This window comes from Fusarium oxysporum, chromosome III (genome assembly GCF_013085055.1).
Source record: "Fusarium oxysporum Fo47 chromosome III, complete sequence".
Taxonomy (NCBI): Eukaryota; Fungi; Ascomycota; class Sordariomycetes; order Hypocreales; family Nectriaceae; genus Fusarium; species Fusarium oxysporum.
The window spans coordinates 4,684,361-4,696,216 of record NC_072842.1 but is presented as its reverse complement, the minus strand read 5'-3'; the positions used below and the strand labels follow the sequence as shown (position 1 = coordinate 4,696,216).

The following is an 11,856-nucleotide window of genomic DNA, read 5'->3' as shown; positions in this document are numbered from 1 at the left end:
TTTATCTGGATAGGTTTGGTGTTAGGATTATGGTGAGATCCAATTCTACCAGGTTACGCCGTTATTTTACATAGTCCAGTGCAGCAGCTCTTTATCAGGAACGGTTTTATCTACACAACACAGCTGGGTGAGCCGACACTTGGGTTCATGAAATGAATCTCCCGCGCTCAGTTTTAGCTACCATGCTGTATTACGATAGGCTTTCTAGTATACGCTATACCCAATCTCAAGGCGCAGGTTTCAGTCTAATCTGATATAAGAACGTCCACACGAAACTTGAATTGTAGGAATGCAACCACCTTTTGCTTTTTTGGCTTGGCCAAATTAGGATCTGTCGCCCGGTTGATCACTTTATGATCCTGGTCGTGACAGGCTGGTCAATTGGGCTACGCCGCCGGTAAAAGCCTACGCTACCAGCAATAACACTCACACTAACGGCACGCTACCGGCCCGGACCTGTTTGATAGGTACATTGATACGGGTACTTATCGGTGTGGTTTGTTATCCTGACCTGACCTACCGTACACATTGATTTGAGGGATAAGCCTGAGTAATGCTTCTGTCGCTTATGGATTTAAGATAAGTCTCCAGGGTAAGCGTTGTTTATTTAGGAGATATTGGTCTCAATGGCCATATTGTCCCGGTTTTTGGCTTTTGTTGCAATTTGCCCGCCAGGCTTGTAGCGCAGTTTTTTAACGTTGGCAACAACACTGAGGTAAGGAGCTAGCTGTGAAATTCCCGTGGATTCTACTGTAATAGTTGACTTGGGTCATGGTCAAAAAATAGCTTGAAGAATACATCAATAGTATTGGGTGAATGTAATACGGCAACGCGATATGCCAGCCATGTCTGCTATACCTCTAAAGCCTATGATCCAGATTCAACTTCAAAGAACCACTTAATAAAATATTCTTTGAACTCGAACCAGAATACAACTTATTAGCTCCTCGTAAGAGCTTCCACCTCTGCGCAACGACGTCCCACTCACTCAAGTCCCTTCTGGTCAAGACAAAACTAACCTTCTTACTCTGACCCGGGCTCAGTTTGATCTTCTCAAAGCCTCTGAGCCATTTGGAACCATCGGGGCGCTGAAGGTACAGCTGTACCACTTCTTGTCCCTTCCGCTGCCCAATGTTACGTACGTCGAGGGTCACCTCGGCCAAAGTATCCCAAAGATCTCGCTGGCCTCCTGACTCAACGGCTCCAGTGGGGTATTGTGAGAGTCTCGCCGATGAAGCTCGACGAATAGCCAGGTTGGAATAGCTGAAGTTTGTGTATGACAATCCAAATCCAAACTCGTAACGTGGTATGATCCTGTTTGCTTCGAAATGACGGTAGTCGATATTTGTACCCTCTGTAAAGTTGCTCTGCGGATAAAGCTTATATGCGCCAGTGGGTTGAACTGGGTCCAGCAGTTGGCCATAATCCGACTCTTTCTTGGCAATCGTATATGGTAGCTTGCCACTGAAGTTCTCATCCCCGTACAGCAGCGAGACAAGGGCTCGCCCAGAATCTTGGCCTGGGAGATGCGCATATATAATTGCAGTGATATTCGGGTGGTCAGCATAAGCCTCGACAAGTGTAGGTCCGGCATTGTGAATAACGACCATGGTGTTGTTGCATTGTCTTGCAACATTCAGAACAATTTTGTCGGAGTCTTGGTCATATAGTTGTGGCCTATCAAAAGCCTCTGATGCAAAGGCATTGATAAAGACAAGGCACACATCCGCTTCAGCTGCGACTGTTGGATTCTGCTGTTCGAAATCCCAGGATATACTGCTATCGTCCTCCCAGGCTCGCTGGCTAAGGGCGTCGAAGGGGCTCGAGATGTACGGTGCAGCATTGGCGCCAGACCCGCCGCCGATGATGATGGTACCGTATCGAGCGGTATCTTGGAAGGGCGGTACAAACGTTCCTGCAAACTTTTCGAGAACTTGCGAGACGTTCGCAGAGCTGAAGCCCAGGCGCCATCCGGTACCAATACCAGAGGGTCCGTACATTCGTGGAACGTGGGCACTGTACCCAAAAACGGCGACTTCAAGGGGCTTTTTGAGGGGTAGCGCGTTGTTGATGTTTTTGACAAGCACGTGGCCCTCAACAGCGCCAGCTAATATGGTGTTCTTTGCAGCTGAGTCTCTTGCGTTGATCCTTCGGTGGGGTTGAGAGGTGTTGAGGGGCATGCCAATTCCTGGAGGGGGGAAGTCCAAGTCTTGACGAGTAAAGAACCAACTGGCAAGAATTCTGCAAATTAACAAGTTAGAATCTTTGGTTTTCATGAGTACTGGGCAACTAACCGCGTGGCCATGTCATTCAATCTAGTCAGTGGCACAGAGCCGTTCCTGATAGCCTGCGTAAAATTGATGAGGCCGAGGTATTTCGTCGTGGGCATAGCCATATCTAGACCAGCCAGGACAGAGGCAACACCACTGGCTTCGGGTAATATCAGCATAACATCAAAGTTGCCAGTATCCAAGTAACCTACGCTGCGCATCCCAGTCGGTCAGGACATAACCCTGGAAGCCCAACTCAGTTTTGAGTAGTCCGTTGAGTATCTTGCTGTTACCACATGCATACGAGCCATTGACGCGATTGTAGCTGAACATATCCCCTAAGTCACCAATGTTTATCGAAATGATATGTGAGACTTACCTGCACATAACTCCAGTAGTGCCAGCCTTGACCGCGTCTTGAAAGGGCCACAAGTATAGCTCGTGGAGTGTCTTGTCATCGACGTTGGAAGACACCGATGCCACATCATTCTCGGGACTCCTGTTGGTCTCTTGCTCGTTGGCTATGTAGTGCTTAATGGTAGTCTGCACCCCAACGCGAACTGCAGCTTTAATAGTTTCAGAGGCGAGAGCACCAGAGAGGTATGGGTCGACACCGAAGCCTTCCCAGATTCTTCCGCCTTTGGCAACACGGCCCAACGCGCCGACAGCTAAAGAAAGATGTAAGTTTATAATCACGAGACCTTTAAGGTAAGAAAATACCTGGAGCCAGCGCAACATTGACGCCTTTTGTTTTAAACTCTTTGAACATGAAAAGAGCACGGTCTTTGGCTAACTGCTTATTCCAACTGATTGCACTAAAGTCAACGTCACTAACCCCCAAGCTATCTCCAGTTGTATCGTACCTTGCCGCCACGCTGATACCGGAAGCATATGCGTTGACTAGATCTGTCGAGCGGACCCCATTCCCAGCGTCCATCAGACACAAGCCGGGGAACCCAGCCCGCTTAATCGAGGAGATAGTTCCAGCGCAGCCATTGGGCGCAACAGGAGGGCCGTATGTGATGTTGATCTATGGATGCATGTCAGTTCTCTAAGATGAGTTACTAGATGATCGGATCCGCACCTTTTCCTCCAGTGTTAGTCGGTCTACGACCTTCTTGGCTTTGAGATAGGCATGACCCCAGGCATCCAGACCCTTGATCTGAGCTGCACTACCATCAGCATGGGATCTCGCAGAATATTCAACTTCACCTGTACTTACGAGCCGGATACACTGGTGGACTGAGGCCGTAGAAGCTGGCATCCGTCAAGCTGTCCTGTGCATAAGCCAATGCACCGAAGGTGCAAAGAATGGTTACGACGTTCTGCATTTCGAATACGTAGACTTTGGGTTACACACAAAAGATGAATGTCACATCGGCATATCTCAGATCTTATCAGTATAATCACGTCCAGCACCATAGACCTCCTTGTTACAGTATACAAAAGCTTCCCCAGACCGGGCCGGGCCGGATTGCGGGGTTTGGCGATCATCGGTCCGTTGGTTTGCTTCTTGGCCAAGACTGAGACTCCAGCCTTTTCTTCGGGTGTCCAGAAAAACAGAAGTGTATACAATTGGTTGTTTGTTCTTGGCTGAGCCCTCTTGCGATAAAGTCCGTCGGACATTGGAGTAGGCTGGGATCCTTGGAGGGCTCAGGAATCAGGGCTGAGATCCTGGGGTATCATGGTTGTCAGCTTGATGTGCAGAGACTCGTCTTCCAGTGCATCTTCCCATTGGCTCAAATGCCGCGGATCCTTTGTCGGCATCTGACAACGGCACTCAAAAACGAATCCTTGTGACTGCAGCTACTGCATTGATGTTCATGCAGGCACGTTGCAGGCATGGGGCTCCAGGCCCGTTTCAGGTCACGTCGAATCGTGTATGTAGGACTAACCAGGTCGGAGATGCTTGAGTAGCTTATTCTGGCATTACATCCGAGCGTTGCGACTGGTCGAGCTACTGCCTTTCGACACTAAATCTTGGTTTGGAACGTTCCGAGTCGATCAGATAGTTAGGCCTCGCAAGGCTCCGTGGGATTCTGGGGGACTTCCGGGGTATCGACCCCGTGAGCCTCAATCGGTGAGCATGTCACTGAGACTTTCCAGCACTGTTGATCTCAAACGACGAACTAACGGACCGGTACCGGTACAGGCTGAGTACGTGACTATACAGCGATCAGGAAGCTGAGAAAGCCTTGATTTATATATCTGCTTGGTGAGTTACCAGAATGGAAATCACAGACCAAGTTCACCGTATCTTCCCCTTTCATACTCTTAACTATGTTGTCTCTACTTTCGCTTGTGGTCTTTGGCCTGGGTGCCCTCGCTAATCCCTTGTCCAAGAGGGCTGCCACTGTCAAGATCGCCAACGGCACCATCAACGGCGGAACCAATGGAAATGTAGAGTTCTTCAAAGGAATTCCATTCGCCAAAGCGCCAGTCGGCGATCTTCGCTTCAGGCACCCTCAGCCCTACGACTCCAACTTCGGCGAGCTTGATGCCACCAAGCGTCCATTGGCTTGCATCCAGGGGGATGGCAGCACTGGTTCTGAGGATTGTTTGAAGCTTATAGTTGTTCGCCCAACCAGTCGTCCTTCTGACAAACTCCCCGTCATGGTCTTCATCCACGGCGGTGCGTTTGCTGGTGGCGAGGCTGAGCAGGGCAATGATGGAACACCTGTGGTCAAGAAGTCGATCGAGATGGGCAAGCCGTTTATCCTTGTCTCGATCCAGTATCGTCTGGGTGCTTTTGGCTTCCTCCCTGGAAAGCAGCTCGCAGGTAACACAAACTTGGGTCTGCGTGACCAGCGCATGGCCTTGCAATGGGTTCAAGGTTAGTAGAAGACTTCATAAACAATGTCGATACTAACACATTGTTAGAGAACATTGCTGAGTTTGGTGGCGACCCCAAGAAGGTAACTCTTTGGGGTTTCAGCGCCGGGGCAATGTCCGCCTTTGACCATACCATCATCAACAACGGCAATGCCAACGGCCTCTTCCGAGGAATCATCTTGAGTTCCGGCAGTATGATCCCTGCGCTCAGCTACGACTCCCCCAAGGCCCAGGAAATCTACGATACGGTCGCTGCGCGTGCTGGGTGCGGTCAGAGTACCGATAGCCTCGATTGTCTTCGCAAGCTGGACGCAAAGAAGCTGCAGGCAGTGGGCTACTCGCTGAACATGGAGTTCAAGTATCTTGGCGGCAACACTCCCTACTTTCCCCGGCCAGATGACACCGATTCTTTCTTTTCAACTCCCGCCGATACAGCTCTTGCTGCGGGCAAGTACGCCAAGGTACCGGTTCTGAGCGGAAACTCGGAGGACGAAGGCACTCTCTTTGCATTGACGCAGTCCAACGTCACAAACAACAAGATCCTGGTTGACTACATCGCTACCTACTATCCCGGAAACGCGCAGTACTCCAACCAGTTTGTGGCCAAGTATCCTGACGACCTGGGAATCAGTGGATCTCCATTCAGAACTGGCCTCGAGAACAATGCGTTTGGGCAGTACAAGAGACTCGCAGCCATTCTAGGCGATATCACTTTCATCTTCCAGCGCCGGTACCACCTCCAGGCTATTTCCTCTGAGGTCCCGACCTGGTCTTACCTGCACACCAGCGCCCATGACGTCGGTCTCGTCGGATCGATGCACGGATCTGACGGCCTGCAGACCTTATCCTCGGCCAACACCATCGTTGCGCAGACCCAGCAGCGTTATGCAATTTCCTTCATCAACACACTGGATCCAAATGCTCTGGGCGTTTCTTCTCCGCTTATCAACTGGCCCAAGTATACTACCTCAACCGCGCAGCTTGTCAACGAAGGAAAGGATTCCAACACGCTTATTAAGGATGACTTCCGTTCTCAGCAGTACCAATACTGGCGTGACAATATCTCCAAGTTTAGGGTCTGAAAGATTTTATTAGAGACGTGTAAATGTATGCTATTCTAGCAGCTGTGGCTCGTTGCATCTCGATTGCACCCTTTCCTTTCCTTTCTTTTTCTCAATTTCGGTCTCATCAGAGGCCGGTGAGCTTTATTTATCTTTCTGTACCAGAATATAACATTCGATGGTATTTGCTAAATGACTTACCATGTGATATCTGTCTCCTAGCCTTTTGAATCTACGTGTCATAGCAATAAACATTTTGCAGCAGTAATTCGTACCAAGCTGCAGTACCAGGAGCCACTTAAGGAGCATATTTGCCGGGAGTAGTGTATAGGGTATTCGCCTGTCTCCAACAGTCACGTTCGGTGGCGACTTAGGAGTAACCCAGAATAGCTCTTGTACGCACATATGATTTGCGTATCGCACGCACAAGATGATTTTGAAACGCAGTTTACTTTCGAATCTTTGTATAAACAAGATTGGGCCTGACATGGCTGGTTCACTAATATCATGCTTCCCCCTCATCCTCCTCCCAAATCTCTGCAGCTTTTGGATTCTACTGTTAGCGGTAAGGTGATCACAATGTCACTGGCTGGTCAGAGAACGATGCGCTGGGAGCGAGTTGATGGCGTTGCTAATAATTTATCCTACCTTGGCTGTAGAAAGGCGCCCCAAGCCTGGATCAAGTAATCTGATCGCTATGAATCAAGCCGAAGCCGAGGTATCCCAAGTACAGAATGAGGGGAAACATATCCACTTGCACAGAATCATTGATCTTAATTTTCAAGAATGGATATCGGTCTTATTAGTGTAACCTTGTGGATAAACGGTTCCTGACAAGAAAGCGATTGAGGCATGTTATTCGCCGATCTTTCCCCGCAATCTCGCCTCTCCCCAGATTTCTCCGCGTATGACCTCGCTCCAAGCTCCACTACCCCAGATGGTTCATGGGCGATTGATAAAGATTTATCCGCCCCATGATGAGACGGCATCTCGGCACATAGTACCATTTAACTGTAGATGCAGATGTACCTATCTATATATATAATAATCATTCAGCGAAAGAGACGATAGAAATATTGTGTCATCAACTCTTGGCAGCATGAAGTCTCTCACCTCATTCGTAGCAGTTGCTCTAGCTGCGTGCACCGTCACTGATGCTCGTGGACTGCACTATCAATCCGAAGCTCCACTGAATATCAAGACAACCAGTGGTCATCTCTCAGGCTTCATCAACAACACAGCACCCGATGTTCGCCAATTCCTCGGTGTTGCCTACGCTGAACCTCCTCTCAAGTCCCTTCGCTTCCAACCTCCCAAGCGAAAGCACAGCTCAGAGCACGTATCAGCCAAGAAGTACGCGCCGTCATGCAAGCAAATCATCAGCAAGAACCCAACAGTATACACTCAGCACATGACTCAGTTTCTTATCAATGGCGGCGATTCTGAGGATTGCTTGTATCTCAATGTCTACGCCCCATTGAAGCCAACTGCAAAGAAGCTGCCAGTCTTTATCTACATTCCGGGCGGTGGTTTTACAGGTGGTGGTGCGGACTCGCTTTACAAGATCCCCGACAAGTGGATTCAGAAGACTCAGTCTCACATCGTTGTCACCATGAACTACCGCGTCAATCTCTTTGGCTTTCCCAACGCAGAAGCTGCTCAACAAAACGTCGGCCTTCTTGACCAGCGCATGGTTGTTGAGTGGACACGCGACAACATCGCAGCCTTCGGTGGTGATCCTCAGAAGATGACCCTCTGGGGCCAGTCTGCTGGTGCTGGCTCAGTTGGGATGTACGGATATGCTTATCCCAAGGACCTCATCGTCAAGGGTTTGATATCTGATTCTGGTGCCCCGGCTATGCTGGCCAAGGTTTATGGTAACCACTCCAGCTTCGATACCCTTGCCGATAAGGTTGGCTGCAGGGGTTTAGAGGGCAAGAAGCAACTGACCTGCGTGCAAAAGGTTGATGCTTCAAAGTTGCAGAAGGTTTACTCTGAGACACCGACTATCTCGTTCACTCCTGTTGGAGACAACATCACTGCGTTCTCTAACACAACCGACCGACTTGCAAGAGGTTTGGTCACCAGAGTGGTAAGTAGCACTGATATTTCGCTGCTCACGATGAATGTCTGACTGACATGCGATAGCCATGGATCTTTGGTAATAATGCCAACGAAGGTGCCGGTTTTGGTACATACGACCCTAATGGCGTAACACCAGCCCAGACTGCTATTGGACTACAGGCTATCGTATGTCCAGTTGCTGCTGAGGTCAAGTAAGTACCCCCTATGTCATAAGATTCGTGTCGCTGACATATGCCCCCAGAAACCGTGCCAAGTATGGATACCCAACCTACAGATATTATTACACCGGAAACTTCTCCAACATTACCCCTCTGCCTTGGATCGGCGCGACTCATAGCGGTAAGTACATAATTTCTACTTGCAGATTGTCTTCTAACATGAACCAGCTGAGCTTCCCGTTCTGTTCGGAACACATTACGAGTATCGCGGTAATTCCACCGAGTACGAATGGGAGGTTGCCGAGGGCATGCAAAGTAGGTCTCACCAACTATCCTTTGCTTGGAGGTTTACTAACAACTGCAAAGGCCTTTGGCTCTCTTTCGCAAACAACCCCAAGAAGAACCCTCAAGCTGGAAAGGTTACTTGGCCTTTGTACAAGCCAAATGAGAAGAAGATGGCTGTTTTTGCAGAGGCTGGAAAGAAGTGGTTCCAGTTGGGCAAGGGGTCTCTGACTGAGACCCAATGCAAGTAGAAGGATGGGAGTTTCAGGAACGCAATATATATATCTTCAAGTATATAGTTCGAGTCTGTGAGTTACAGAAATAGGATATTTCTACAGAGATTACCCCTTGTTCATACTATCTCTAACGTTACTTCGTATCCTTGACTTCAGGAGCTTCTAGAGTCAAGCGTAGGTGATTATGTTATAAACCCTGTAGATCTAGAATGTAACTCAGGCTTCAATAGTATGATATGTTTACTTGCATTATTGTATCCTATGTCTTATGGACTAAGATAGCACCTGCCCATAGAGACCCAGGATTGAGACGGTCTGGATAGATCTCCATCATACGGGCATAAAGCTCTTCGGCTGTCTTAGTCTCACCGCTCAGTTTCTCAAAGACCTCCAAGTATGTCTTAGTATCCTCAATTGCTTCAATCCCAAATGGGCGACTTGGGTCACTATGCCCGCCCACAACATGATCGGGCTCCAGTGCAGCGATAGTGTCCAGAGCCTCAATCCACTCCCTTCGCTTGGCAGCTGTTCCAGACTCTCCCAGATACGGATGAGTGTTTGCGTACACAGCATCGCCAGTCACGGCGAGCCTGATAGAGGGAACCCAGAGAGTTGTCGTATCATCCGTGTCCGTGTGACCCGTCCTGACAACCACCAGCCTCTCACCTTCAAGTTCAAGGTAGTCTTGCCCAAGAGGCTCGGCAACCCGTAAGGTCGGCGGAATCTGGCCCGGAAACAGCTTTTCCCAGAGCCCGGCGAGACGCGCTGGCGCAGTCTCTAGCTTCATCCTGGCCACAACTTCAGGTGTTGCGACCATGATGGCACTAGGAAACCGCTCCAGAATGGGCGCGCCGCCAAAGAAATGGTCGCCGTGGGCATGTGTAACATAGATATGAGTGATGTTCTTGCCGCTTTCGACAACCCAATCCAGGAGCTCATTCGACGCTTGGGAAGTCAACTGTGCGTCCACTAAAACGGCATCTTTGTCGCCATATATGAGGGTGGAAGAAGTGGGCACCCATTTAAGGTGGTCGTGACCGGCGGGCCCTGAGCGAGTGGCCGAGTCGCGTTTGCTGAAAAATACACTGTACTGTAAAACCATTTTGGTATGGGATAATTTACGCGGTGTTAATGAGACTGCAGTAGCACCTACTTGGTGAGAGATATTTATAAGCGTTTAAACGTTCAAATGTCTATCGGTGCTCCGCGGAGTCATTGACTTTATCACGATATATTGTATAGTAATCAGGTCCGAGCTCCGAAAACCCCTTTCAGAATAAGTGGACAAGTGCCATGGCATGGACCTCGGCGGTCCACAACTTTAGTGTTTGAGTAAGTAAAGCGGGATAATAATAAGACCGTTTGGATATCACATCACTAACGTACTCTTATAAATCTAAAAGTTCAACCAGTATCCATTACATGTCCCCTCTGTATTGTCAGTCTTTGTTCGACTAGTACGCACCCAAAATGCCTCGATACTCTAGCTCGGTTGACGGTGCCGAACTGTTTTATCGCTATTATGCTCCAGAAGGCAGAACCCCGGCGCTCACGACACAACTGCCCCAACCAGCCAAGAGCCTGGCTCTGGTTTTCCTTCACCAGTGGCCTCTCTCATCCCGTATGTACGACTCGATACTACTGTCACTTTGCGAGACTCACGGATACCGTGTGATTGCCCCCGACAGGCGAGGTTTTGGCAAGAGCGACTGGACTGGGCAACAGCCCACAGTTCCCATTAGCTACAAGGAGCTTGGGCAAGACTTGTCGGACCTGTTGGAGAGAATCCAGCCCGGGCCTTTTGTCTTTGTTGCCACCAGCATGAGCACGGGTGAAGCGCTTATGGCGTATCTTGATAGCTCATATATACAGGAAAACTGCCAGGTCAGTTATATTGCAGGCCATCTTGACGAAGCCAATGACTTAACAATGTCTTAGGGTATGATGTGGATAAGCACGTGTCTACCGTACCCTACAGCCTCACCCCAGAACCCGAAGGCTATGCCACAGAGCGCATGGGATGCAACCATCATGGCTCTGAGACAGGATAGGCCTAACTTCATTGCCAACGGCTTCAAGGGGCCCTTTGGAGACTCAAAATCCGGTTCAGTCACCGAGAAACAGGTTGCGTTTTTCGAAAACATTTTTTTTGAAGCTGACCCCTTCGCTGTTGAACGTTGCCTACAAATTTATTCTCGTGAGGACCTGTCTGAGGGGATCAAAAGGTTTGGGCAAATGTTCCACAAGCCTTTCCTTCTTATTCATGGCGGGGGCGACAAGGCAGTGCCCGCTGAAGTGAGCGCAGAACTTGTTCAGAAGTCGGTTCCTGGAGCGAAACTGACTATATATGATGAAGGAGGACACGGTGAGTTTCCAACTTTCTGCAATTGGTAATGCATAGCTAACCTAAACCACTTAGTGCTCGTGCTCGCTTATTCGGACCGCCTCTTAGACGACATTGTAAAATTTGCAGAAGATATTGCGGGATGAGACTGATGTGTAGTGGAGATATTGTTAGTCATTGCCATAGCACGCCATGAGGCAACTAGAAGGAGCGAAATACAAGAAGCATGCAAACATCATCCCGCGTCATGGAGTAAACTTCATATTCACTCTCAGCCTTTTGGCCTCAATGAAAACACCGATACCTCGACTGCATTCGCACTGTCTTTCCAGGCATTCAAGCGCTGGAATAGAAGATTTATGCACGCCGAGTAGGTCTACTTCACACCAACTAAGCGGAATGAATGGAGAAATAGTGTACTATGGTGATGTTTACCGTGTTTCCCTGTAACCGTCAAGGTAAATTCATAGGGGTAAAAGTAAAATGAGCACATTCACAGCATAAGCAAAGTCAAAATGTCATTCAATAGGTCCTTCGGCTTGCTCTAGATACGACATGCAAGATTATATACTTTCTTTGGTCATATTC

General features: G+C 49.0%; 5 protein-coding genes across 5 annotated transcripts; 3 read left to right on the top strand and 2 right to left on the bottom strand.

The window, feature by feature from the left end:
* Positions 1–607: 607 nt before the first annotated feature.
* FOBCDRAFT_129395 (glycosyl hydrolase family 3 N terminal domain-containing protein) lies at positions 608–3,601 on the bottom strand (the record flags this gene model as incomplete). The annotated part of the gene is made up of 9 exons (XM_031177746.3): positions 608–723; positions 1,028–2,241; positions 2,295–2,430; positions 2,483–2,595; positions 2,650–2,938; positions 2,991–3,076; positions 3,134–3,300; positions 3,355–3,437; positions 3,493–3,601. 9 exons carry the CDS (start codon positions 3,599–3,601, stop codon positions 608–610), a joined length of 2,313 nt encoding a protein of 770 aa, XP_031048879.3.
* A 949-nt stretch (positions 3,602–4,550) lies between these two features.
* FOBCDRAFT_199351 (Alpha/Beta hydrolase protein) lies at positions 4,551–6,184 on the top strand (the record flags this gene model as incomplete). Its single annotated transcript, XM_059608941.1, has 2 exons — positions 4,551–5,103; positions 5,151–6,184. 2 exons carry the CDS (start codon positions 4,551–4,553, stop codon positions 6,182–6,184), a joined length of 1,587 nt encoding a protein of 528 aa, XP_059467002.1.
* A 1,078-nt stretch (positions 6,185–7,262) lies between these two features.
* Positions 7,263–8,939, top strand: FOBCDRAFT_130068 (Alpha/Beta hydrolase protein; the record flags this gene model as incomplete). Its single annotated transcript, XM_059607864.1, has 5 exons — positions 7,263–8,255; positions 8,312–8,439; positions 8,523–8,587; positions 8,635–8,721; positions 8,773–8,939. The coding sequence occupies 5 exons, from the start codon at positions 7,263–7,265 to the stop codon at positions 8,937–8,939; spliced, it is 1,440 nt and encodes a 479-aa protein (XP_059467001.1).
* Positions 8,940–9,183: 244 nt separating this feature from the next.
* FOBCDRAFT_238361 (beta-lactamase-like protein) lies at positions 9,184–10,026 on the bottom strand (the record flags this gene model as incomplete). Its single annotated transcript, XM_031177743.2, has 1 exon — positions 9,184–10,026. The coding sequence occupies one exon, from the start codon at positions 10,024–10,026 to the stop codon at positions 9,184–9,186; it is 843 nt and encodes a 280-aa protein (XP_031048876.2).
* A 368-nt stretch (positions 10,027–10,394) lies between these two features.
* On the top strand, positions 10,395–11,414 carry FOBCDRAFT_129207 (Alpha/Beta hydrolase protein; the record flags this gene model as incomplete). The annotated part of the gene is made up of 3 exons (XM_059607849.1): positions 10,395–10,812; positions 10,903–11,289; positions 11,344–11,414. The coding sequence occupies 3 exons, from the start codon at positions 10,395–10,397 to the stop codon at positions 11,412–11,414; spliced, it is 876 nt and encodes a 291-aa protein (XP_059464557.1).
* Positions 11,415–11,856: the final 442 nt, after the last annotated feature.